At 40.3% G+C, this 11483-nt stretch overlaps 1 protein-coding gene across 1 annotated transcript; it reads right to left on the bottom strand.

The window, feature by feature from the left end:
- Nucleotides 1–113: 113 nt before the first annotated feature.
- Nucleotides 114–2121, bottom strand: LOC100694785 (endonuclease domain-containing 1 protein). The gene is made up of 6 exons (XM_005454365.4): nt 2019–2121; nt 1747–1858; nt 1537–1637; nt 1223–1337; nt 915–1071; nt 114–619 (listed from the first exon to the last, which is right to left on the bottom strand). The coding sequence occupies exons 2-6, from the start codon at nt 1822–1824 to the stop codon at nt 228–230; spliced, it is 843 nt and encodes a 280-aa protein (XP_005454422.2). The 5' UTR covers nt 1825–1858; nt 2019–2121; the 3' UTR covers nt 114–227.
- Nucleotides 2122–11483: the final 9362 nt, after the last annotated feature.

Here is an 11483-nt window from a genome sequence, read left to right as displayed (position 1 = left end):
ACCACGGGCTCTCGCTTGGGCCGAGTGTGTACATTACAGTACTGTAGACTGCACAACCTTCTCGCCTTCCTTTGCGACACAATTACTAATAAATAACCACATTATCCTTGTGCTTCTCATTTTTATTCATTTATTTAATATTTAATAGTAAGGGATTCATTGGTTTAAAAGCTGTAAAACAACAATGTAAAATTAAAAGATACTTATATTTAGTGTCATCATTGCTTTTATGCTCTGCAATTGTTGTAAAACAACTCTCCCACTGGCTGTGCGATAAACTGCTGCAAGAATGTTTCCAGTTCATCCAGAGAGAGCTGCTCCACCAAGTTGTCCTCTGTGTTTCTTGCTCTGGCAGCGCCGCTCTGAATGGGTCTGTCGTTGTTGTCCACACAGCAGTAGGCATTCCACAGGTAGTCTGGGATGTTGACACGCTTAACATTGTTTTTAACAATCCAGCTGTCTGCAGAAGGAATGGCACCGACCAGCACGTAGGCCTTAGGGCACTTCTCCAGAAAAAGCTCGGTGAGCTGGGACTCGTGGATCCTCCAGGCATTCTGGTTCAGCTTGGGGTTCTGAGGAACCACATTGGTGAGGGTAAAAGTGGCGTTGCGGCTAGGGACTGCAGGAGAGAAGGAAAAGAAGGACAAGCTTAAAGTTTTTCTGTCCAAAGAAAAGGTGAGAACCTCGATGAGTCAAGAAGTGGGTTAGTCATTTTCATTCAGCAATTAAAATATTCTAGAAAATCATAAATTATGAGCATGTTGAGCAGAAAACATTGAAACATAAGGCTGGAGAAGCTGCTCGTTAGTTAAGTCTATCTATCCTCAGCTGCTGCAGCCAAAAACAACTCCCCAGTCCTGTACTGCCATCTACTGTCTACCCTCCTGAAAAACACACAATCTGTCCTCAACTACCTGCATGGTGTCCGTTGGGGTTGAGATGACCACGGTCGAAGCCTGAATTTGTGAAGTCCTCATTCAGAGCTTGTCTCTCTCCAAGGTAGACACCAGGGTTATCCTGCCCCAGCCAGTATCCATCTTTCATCTCTCCCTGCCAAGACCGATCTACCAGCTAAGATGGATGGAAACAAGACAAAAAAATATTAATTCCTTACAATCTAAAATTGTCTAAAAGAACAATTAATGTAAATTTTATGACTCTGCATTCTTCATACTTTCTGTCTGCCATGAATAAATGCAAAATAAGCTCGTGTGGGACAAACCTGTGGCTCCACAAACCACCTGTTCTCCCTGCCGCCTCCATTACTGGGCTGGAATTGATAGGCAGAGTAGACAGCAATGCGATGGATGGTGTCATACAGTGTGGCAAAGTGGTACCTGATGGTGCAAATATTAGGAATAGATCAGAAGTGTTACTATGGTAAATAAAGAACAAAGAAAATATTTGTTCTAAAAGTAATAGGCAGCAGTTGGATTTTCAAAGATACCATAGAAAAGCAGTAATCTGAGTACACATGACAATGCTGTGTATGCTGTGTGATTCAGTTTTAAAGTATTCTTTCTGCCAGTTTACTACCTGTTGACAAAGCGCTGACAGAGGCGGGCAGCACCAGGCGTAGAAGCTCCCAACTCAGGCACCTTTTCTTTATAAAAGTACTTCATGCATTCTGGCGCATCCTGGGGCAAAATGATAAAATAGATAATAATTAATAGTAACAGAAGTGAAGCTATTTGACAAGACACATATTTAATTCTTCTGATAATCTGGAAAAGAAAACAAACAAACCTCAAAACTTTCCACAACATCTGCATGGACAAAACAGAGGAGCGGGAGAAGAGCACACAAAGTTACGAATGTTTGCATTCTGGATCAGAAGTGTGGTGATGGAATTATCGACCTGAATAAAACACGAAGCAGTAACACTTTAGTCAACAAGGCGCTACGTTACAAAATATATGCTGTCATGTATATATAGCTCAGGCCATCACGTAGATGGTGCAAATAAGCTAATTGCTTCTTTGGACCATCTGTGTTGATGTTTGTGTGTTTCCACTCACCTGCTGGTGCACCTGTCTGCTGTCACAGTTCGCCCTGAAGAAACTGGCTTTTATATGTGACTTCTCACCACCACCTTTCACTCTGTTTGTCCAGTTTTATCTGGGCACATGATATTTGTGTGGAATGAACCAGAATCTACTTACCAAAGAGCGGGTGCGGCTGACTACATGATGTAGAAAATGTTAAAATTAGCACTATGATAGTGAGAGTGTGAGTAAATCTTAGTCACTTGCTTGAGTACAAGGGAGTACAGTGTTCTGTTTAAAAAAAAAAGAAAAAAAAAAGAATATATCAGCAGTAATATAGTATTCCAAAATATGTTTTATGCTCTAAATATATTCTGACAAAATTACATTTTGATTAGAAAACTTTCACCTCAAAGTATTTCAAAACAAACACTTCCTGTTTCTGGTTTTAAACCCTGCTGTGCATTTGATTTCTTGCCTAATACTGTATGAAATCAAGAATCACATCCAGTAAATATTTTTAGCTACTGTCTGATTCCTTGGAAACAAGAACATTTCACTGCATGTCAGGCAGAAAACTGCATGTTTTTAATGATTGGTAGACGAGACACTGTTTCCCCACTAATAGGCTCATACAACATAAAACACTCTTACGTCCAATGCAGTTATTTACACTCCAGATCACCTCCTGGAATATTACTAACATGTGGTTTTGACAGATTTACTTACACTCTCCAACAATCAGTTCTTGGTTGGGTAACACAGCGCTATCTGTTCATGTGCTGATTTTCCCACGATAACAACATGAGCTACAGTTAAGCCTCACATATGGACTCTTCACAGATGTCCAATATATTTAGTTCAGCTGATTACTCTAACAAATTGTTTGCATTTTGACTTGTTCCATTTACTCAAAAAGGCCAAGAGGTCATCACAGAAAGTTGATACTGTTCATCTGGAAGCAGAGTGGGAGAAACATTTCATCACTAATCAAAGTGACTTCTTCTGTGTCGGCTGACTCTTTAATTACTAATTACTCTTTTCAAGTAACGAGTAAAGTAAGGGATTACAAAAATTGCAAAAAAGTAACTAGATTACTATTACAATTAAAATGACATACCAGCGTGCAACATCCGTGGCAGCAACAGATGTGTGTAGATCAACAATGGATAATATGGTGTGCAGGAGAGAGTACGACCATGCAGCGTTTAAAGCTTGGAAGTACTGACATTACTTTGAGCTTGATTCTGTAAAAAGTGACAAAAAAATTAGCATACACTCTGCATGGGAAGAAAATTTCTTTCTATAGCGAAAAATTAAACTTCAAATCTGAGCAAGCACCCAGCACGCTGGGAAATTCACAGAGAAACCCCCGGATCCCCCCACTGACATGACTGCTGTGGCACCGGGCAAACCTCCACTTGCCCCACTCCTGCTAAACAGGTGAAAATAGACTTAAGGACGACAGAACTTAATGCTGCTGAATCTTTGATTTGATTTATTTTTTGCTTTTTTTTACTTGCATCTATTTGAAAGAGTGAGTGTAAACACAAAAAAATATTTTATTTTATGTGCTGGAATATGCAGAAAATAGGTTTAAATGTTAAGCAAATTTCTTCAAGTCAAAGACTGTTGCAAACAATTAAATTTTTGCTTGATGCAAAGTGCATAAAATGGATGGATGGATGAAAAACAAGTTTTTAAAAAGAGCCTTTTTGATTTGATTCAATTTTATATGATGGATTATCCAGAAAAAATAGAATTAGACTGAAAGGTCTTTTGCTTTATTACATATTGAGGTTGTGTAGCATGTTTTTAAATAGTAACTAAGTAATAAATTCACAAATTACTTTTGAAAATAAGTAATGAGTGAAGTAACGGGAGTACTTTCTTGGTGAAGCAATTAGTAATTAGCAGAGATGGGCAGTAATCGGATTACAGTAACGCGTTACTGTAATCCGATTACTTTTTTCAAGTAACGAGTAATGTAAGGGATTACCATTGCAATAACGGTAATTAGATTACCGTTACTTTCCCGTAGGAACGCTGCGTTACTGCGTTACTAAAACCGTGAGTTTTTTGGGAGAATGTCTCATGACAGTGTTCGTGACAACAGCTGTCTGCAGATCAACAATGGATAATATATCAAGTACGGGACAGAGTATGAGCGTGCAGCGTTTAAAGCGTGGAAGTACTGACCTTATTTTGAGTTTGATTCCATAAAAAGTGACAAAAACATTAGCGTCCGTTGTGCGTGGGAAGAAAACTTCTTTTTACAGCGGAAAAAACCCCCCTTAACTTCCAAGCAAGCGCCGAGTGCCCTACGACTGTAATGGGAAATTCACAGAGAAACTGGCGGAGTCTTCAACTGACCGCTGCGGCACACCTGCACCAGGGTAAACCTCCGCCTACCCCAGTCCTGCTTTACAGGTGAAAATAGAGCAACTAGCCTTTGACTTTATTTATTTTCTGCTGTGTTTTACTTGCATCTATTTGAAAGAGTGAGTGTAAACACAAAAAAATATTTTATTTTATGTGCTGGAATGTGCAGAAAATAGGTTTAAATGTTAAACAAATTTCTTCCAGTCAGAGAATGTTGCATATAATTTAATTTTTGCTTGATGCATAAAGTTTAAAGATTAAAACTAATAAAACAAGTTTTAAAAGAGACTTTTCCATTTGATTACATTTTGTATGATGGATTATGCAGAAAAAGTAGAATTGGGCTGAAAGATCTATCGCTTTATCACCTATTCAGGTTGTAAAGTGTTTTTTAAAAGTAACTAAGTAACTAAGTAATTAATTACTTTTGAAAATAAGTAATCAGTAAAGTAACGGGATTAGTTACTGATTACTTTTTTCAAGTAACTTGACCAACACTGGTAATTAGTAACTAATTACTATTTTCAAGTAACTTGACCAACACTGGTACTATCACCTAATGGAAAACCCTAAAAAACCATGTCAAGCCGTGCCGAGCTGACGTGAGTAAGGTGAGTAGGTACTAAAGGAAAAAAGCTTACCACTGCCCAGTAGATGTACATACCTGGCCTGACAAGGTAGCTCTTCTGTGTTGTGTCTTTCATTGTTTTTTTGTTCTCCCCAGTAATCACAGGAGTGCTTTTGGCACTTGACACAATATTGTTCTGTTTGTCCCTTATAGGGACCTGATCCTTGGGTGGACCGACGTTTGGTGTAGCATGTTTTGGAGTAACAGAGAAAAAATGTGTCCCTGCTGTTCCTATACTCGTTACACATTAAGGATCACCAGTGTTTTTCATTTAGGCAGCGACTGTCCTTCTTCTCTCACCTGGAGAATTCTTTAGGCATCTTCCCGCCTTTGATAAATGCCCAGCTGGGATAACCACATTTATTCAGGGATTCTTTAATATGATGTTCTTCTCCTTCTCTGCCTGCTGTATGTGTGTTCACTCTGTGTTGCAGTGACCCAATGCCACCTAATTTGTGCTTCAATGGATGATTGGAGTTAAATGTTTAAAAGTTAACCTTAAATACATTGGTTTGTAGTACACTTCAACTGTGATTGCAGCCATTTCCCATTTCTGTGAAAAGTACGCATGGCCATTGATCAGTAGCCATGAACTTGCATGAATTTGCATATTAATGATGATGAAAGTGAGCTGGTGACTCAGTGAAAGGCAATGGCTTACAAGGCTTTCACTGTCTTACAATGCTGTGATTGCAGCCATTCCCCAACTCTCTGTGAAGAGTACTCATTGATCAAAAATGGTCATGACAATTTGCATATCACAAGATAAATGTGTTTGTCAGTGGTGCAAGTTTCTGTCATTATGCAAATGCACTGTTTATAAGGTTAGTGAAACTTGCAACCAGCTGAGACTGAAGAAGTCCCTTAGAGGAGTGATAAAATGTTTCTCCCACTGAAAATGCAAAGTCCAAAGGAACAGAATCAACTTTCTGCAGTTTCCTTACCCGAATGATTGAGCATGCATCAACACTTTCAATACTAATATAATTTCCCTTGTTATAAATATGTATATTTTATATTCCACTCATTTTTGCACAATTGTTGTAATTCAGTTAAAACAAATGGAGGGTTTTTGAGCATGAACCACCTTTTAAAAGTCATGCCACATAATCGCAATCAGGTTCAGGTCAGGACTTTGACTAGGCCACTCCAAAGTCTTCATTTTGTTTTCCTTAAGCCATTCAGAGGTGGACTTGCTGCTGTTTTTGGCATCATTGTCATGCTGCACAACCCTAGTGCCCTTCAGCTTGAGGTCACGTGTCATGGTCTGGGTGTGTGGCTGTAAAATTCCGCTGAAGGTCTGGGCCTCCCTGGTATCCACCCATGGGCAGGGCCTACAGCCTCCCTCACCTGGAGCTGATTGAGGCAATTAGGTTGGAGATTTAAGCTGCTTGCTGACACCGCTTCCTCGCCAGTTCGTCAACAACCCTATGTTGGTAACCAGGCCTCACGCTTCATGTCAGTGATTCTCAAGTGCTTTACTAACCTTGTGATCTTGTGTTCTAGTTGCTCCCGGGAATTCCATAACACTGAACAACTCATCCTGGAAATCTGGTTAGCCTGCCTGCTTTCAGAATTATCTCCTTGCCTCACCTGCCTGCCCTCCTGTCCTTACACTGCCACGGGACCTTCACCGCTCAGGACAGCTGACACACACCACCAAACCCACTTGGACCGCACCACCTCTCTTTCAACACTTTCATCTCCCACCTGCACAGTAAGACGAAGATTTTCATAGCTTCCACCCTCTCCAGAACTCCTCATTGGCTACCGTTTTAACACTGCTCTCCTCTCTTCCAGTGCATACCTAATCACCAGCCAGCTCCCATCGCTTTCTTGGACTTGTCCCCTTGCTTTATCCCTCTCACCTAGCCAGGACCCCCACGCCCCATGTGTCAAGCCTTAAGTCAAGTGCCAGCATCCTGGTGCAGTTAATAAAACTTTGTTAAACCCTTTCCTCAGCCTCCGCTTTGGGTTCTCTGCACGTGGGTTTGATTTTGGTACTCAGCCTCCGGCCGTTTTGTGACATCACGCACAGATGGCCGGATATTCTCCTTCTGGATGTTTTGGTAGACAGCAGAATTCATGGTTCTGTTTACCACAGCAAGTCTTCCAGGTCCTGAGGCATCAAAACAGCCCAAGACCTTCGCACTACCACCACCATGTTTTACTGTTCTATGTTCCACACACACCTTCCAAAAATTTCAGCTTTTGTCTCGTCAGTCCACAGAGTATTTTCCCAAAAGTCTTTGGGATCATCAAGATGTTTTCTTGCAAAACTGAGACCAGCCTTTATGTTCCTTTTGCTCAGCAGTGGTTTTTGTCGTGGAACTCTGCCATGCAGGCCATTTTTGTCCAGTCTCTTTCTTATGGTGGAGTCATTGACACTGACCTTAACTGAGGCAAATGAGGCCTGCAGTTCTTTGGATGTTGTTCTGGAGTCTTTCGTGACCTCTTGGATGAGTCGTTGCTGCACTCTTAGGGTAATTTTGGTCAGTTGGTCATTCCCGGGAAGGTTCACTACAGTTCCATGTTTTCACCATTTGTAGATAATGGATCTCAGTGTTGTTTGCTGGAGTTCCACAGCTTTAGAAGTGGCTTTATAACCAGGGGTGCATTCACTGCCAAAATAAAAGACACGCACCAGATAAGAAGTTGCAACGCGCGTTTGCGTACATAAGATTTTCTGGAGGAGGACAGACATTTGTTTAGAACTCTTGAAGATGTCGAAGAAGAAAGCTCCTTTAAGCAATTACTTTGGTGTTCCTCCGCCTACAAAGAAATGTCAGAAGGAGTCTGAACTGCAAAAGAAGCGCGTATTCTCGGAAAAGTGGTTGCAGGAGGTGAGCTGGCTTCAAACAAATGATGAACGCACAGAGATGTGGTGCAGAATATGCCGTGAAAATCCCACTCTAGCGAACAAAAACAGTGCCTTTTATATGTACGCAAACGCGCGTTGCAACTTCTTATCTGGTGCGCGTCTTTTATGTTGACAGCGAATGCGCCCCTGCGGACCACTTATGTGCACCCCTGTTTATAACATTCTCCAGACTGACAGATCTCAATTACTTTCTCATTGTTCCTGAATTTCCTTGGATCGTGGCACGATGTCTTTTGAGGCTTTCGAGGATCTTTTGGTTTAGTCCACTTTGTCAGGCAGGTCCTATTTAAATAATTTCTTGATTGAGAATAGGTGTGGAGTAATCGGTCCTTTGTGTGGCTAGAGAAATTGAACTCAGCTTTCCAAAGATGTGATACGCCACAGTTTATTTATGCTAAAACAGGAAGGGACAATAACTTTTTTACACAGAACCATGTAGGTTTGGATTTCTTTCCTCTTAATAATAAACACGTTCATTTAGAAACTGCATTTTGTGTTAACGTGTGTCATCTTTGTGTAATATTTAAATTTGTTTGATGATCTGAAACATTTAAGTGTGACAAGCGTACAAAAAAATCAGGAAGGGGTAAACACTTTTTTTACACAACTGTATTACATGTTTAGTTAACATGTAATACAGAATCACTGAAGTCAAATGGAGATTATTTCCACCTGATTATCATCATTATTTCCTTTGCTCTTTTCTGGGACAGGCTGCCATACCATGTGCATACATGCCGAGCCACAGACAGAGAGCAGCAGAAACACCACCACCTTCCTCCGAAGGGTGGCTGGCTTCTCCCTTAGAAATAGGGTAATGAGTTCAGCCATCCAGGAGGGGCTCAGAGTAGAGCCACTGCTCCTCCACATCGAAAGGAGCCAGTTGAGGTGGTTCGGGCATCTGACAAGGATTCTTCCAGGGCACCTCCTGGGTGAGGTGTTCCAGGCATGTCCCACCAGGAAGAGGCCTCGGGGTAGGCCCAGGACACGCTGGAGGAGGCGGCCATGGAGAGGGAGGTCTGGGCTTCACTGGTTAGGCTGCTGCCCCCACGACCCGGACCCAGATAAATGGAAGAAGATGGATGGATGGAGGGAGGGATAATTACATCAGACACAGAATGAAGGGCAGCTGAGGTGGAGGTGGGTTGCAAAGCAGTTTGCAAATTTGTAGCAATTGTGGACTAGTTAAACTGCTTGAATAGGGTCCAATATATCAGATCTGGGGCTTGCAATGAAATCAGCTGATCCATTGAAATAGAACTGAGCTGATGAATTTACATTTTTTTGTGGGAAGGGGAAGTGTTGTTACATGTGGGCTATCTATATTCGCATCAATGTAGTTGAGTGGTGAAAATGAGCTGTCATCTTCATATGGTATTGCAATCTGAGGGTGTCAATTGCAGTAAAAACAATAGTATTTTAAACATTTGGCAGAATAGAAGCATAAAGTAGCATTAAAGAGAAATACTACAGTAATGTTCAGTTCAAAGTGATGTTTGTCCACTTATATAAATGTATAAGAACAGTATGCAGTATAATAAAATGCTCAGTTATACTGCAGTCGACAGAAAAGCAACAAATAAATGTCTGGGAAGAAGTTAGGGGGGGAAAATACATAAATATTTAATACCAGCACCAGAGTTTTTGAAGAATGATTCTAGTCTTTTCACAAACTTGTTTCTGCTCAGTAATATAGAGAACTGCCACAGCCTCGCTCCTAGGCTTAGTTAGGTTCTCCTTGTAGGGTATTTGCATAAATGTCCTCCAGCCTTCAGAGGTACTGTATTATATTAATTTCACAATATTTCATGGGTGCTGGACTGTGGCTGCCTGAGGGAGAAAAGGTGAAATATTGACAATGGCTTTATGGAGTAAAGCCACAGGGGCTGATTGGTGCCAAAGAAAACACACAACACATGGATAACATAAAGAGTCGGCTTCATGCATTCTCCTTTCTCTGCTATAAACACAATAAAGAAGCTCACTGAACATGACTGCAAGACAGTACATGACAGTATGCAGTGTTATAACTGCGTTTGCTCAGTGTAATTGGTTTATTAGTAAGGGAAACAAATGAATGTAGTAATTAATGATCCATCCTGTTTGGCTTTCCATCTAATTTCAGATGTAAATAGTGTAAACATCAGAGATGAGAAAACACAGTTAAACTCAGTTATTAAAGACAAAAAAGGGACAGAAAACAAAGAATTTGACTCATAAAGCTTAATTAGCTGATTATTAAAGTGTGAAAATTCAGACGGCAGCGAATTAAATGAATAAACCACACACATAACATTAAGACATGGCACACGTGTGCCCTTTGGAGTCATTATTAGAATTATTATTATTAATATTAATAATTCCTTTATTCTTTATTCTCTTTGTTTAAGAGTGGATGATAAATTAGTGATGCTTTCTGTTTTTGTTGCCTGGCTGAACAGTGGCTGTTGCACAGGTAGTGAAGCTTTACGGTTTCTTTCGATTTACTGCCGCACGGCTGCTGTTGCTTAGCTCTGCCTCTAGGTTGCAGTGTTGAATTATGATTTCAAGTTGAAGTATTTTTCCCCCCTTTTTTGCACACTGTTCAGATTATTCGAATGTTTACCCACCTTGAAAATACCCATTCTGCAAACTGCTGATCCACTCATTGATTAGCTGTTTTATCAGCAGCCCCAAACAAGTAAATTACAGATTTGTCTCAATAGACTGCTTCAAAGCCATAAACATCTTCAAAGTGAGGCCTGTGGACGATAATCATTAAAGATGACACTCTGAGAGACAAGAGGACCTATTAAACTGCAGCCATGATGGATTTTAGTTGTGTCTTTTATGTTTTTGATTTTGCCCAGAAGTTAATTTTAGTGGACTGGATCTTTAATTGACATGAATGGTGCTTTGTCGCTTGGAAAGATCACAGGGAGTTGGGTTCCCCAGATGCAGATTTAGCCTAATCCTTGGCTCTAAAGGATCTTCAGACGCTCTCTATAAATAAGAGGAAACTGAGTGTGGTTTGACAGGAATAATGTATGTGTGAGAGAGTATAAATCAGACAGAAATAATAACTGTTTCAAAGGTGTGGAAATGAGCACACATTTTCACTGTTAGCGCCTCATGAGTTAAGTAAATTATATGGTTTTATTCATGTTGATCTTCACATCACTGATTAACCAGTTACACTGTTAATAAGTTCAGCTGTTCGCATTAAAACTGAGTTCCTCGTGACTTTTGAGACTCCAATGAGAAATGCTTAAAAACACAGTCTTGTTTAAAGAAATTAGCTTAGAAGAAAAAAAAATAAAAGGCAGCAAAAAACAAAAATGACAGATTTTCTTAACAAGCTCTTTATCCAGGGCAATAATTTCTGTGCAGCATTATCCTCACAAATCCTCCAAAACATCTCTTTATTTTTTGCAGTTAGAGGTTTTGAGTAGTTTATTCATTATAGGCCTAACAAGGGTTTAACCTCTATGTAGTCTAGTCCAATAGGGGGTCATCACACTCACAAGAGGATGGAAGACGAGTACTTAAGGCGCGCTCAGTAGATGTTCAGAATAATTCCATCCCATAAAATTACTGATTAGCGGAAGCTGGATTTTTGTTTTTTTCA

This window comes from Oreochromis niloticus, linkage group LG14, assembly GCF_001858045.2.
Source record: "Oreochromis niloticus isolate F11D_XX linkage group LG14, O_niloticus_UMD_NMBU, whole genome shotgun sequence".
NCBI lineage: Eukaryota > Metazoa > Chordata > Actinopteri > Cichliformes > Cichlidae > Oreochromis > Oreochromis niloticus.
This window is presented reverse-complemented; position numbering and strand designations above follow the sequence as displayed.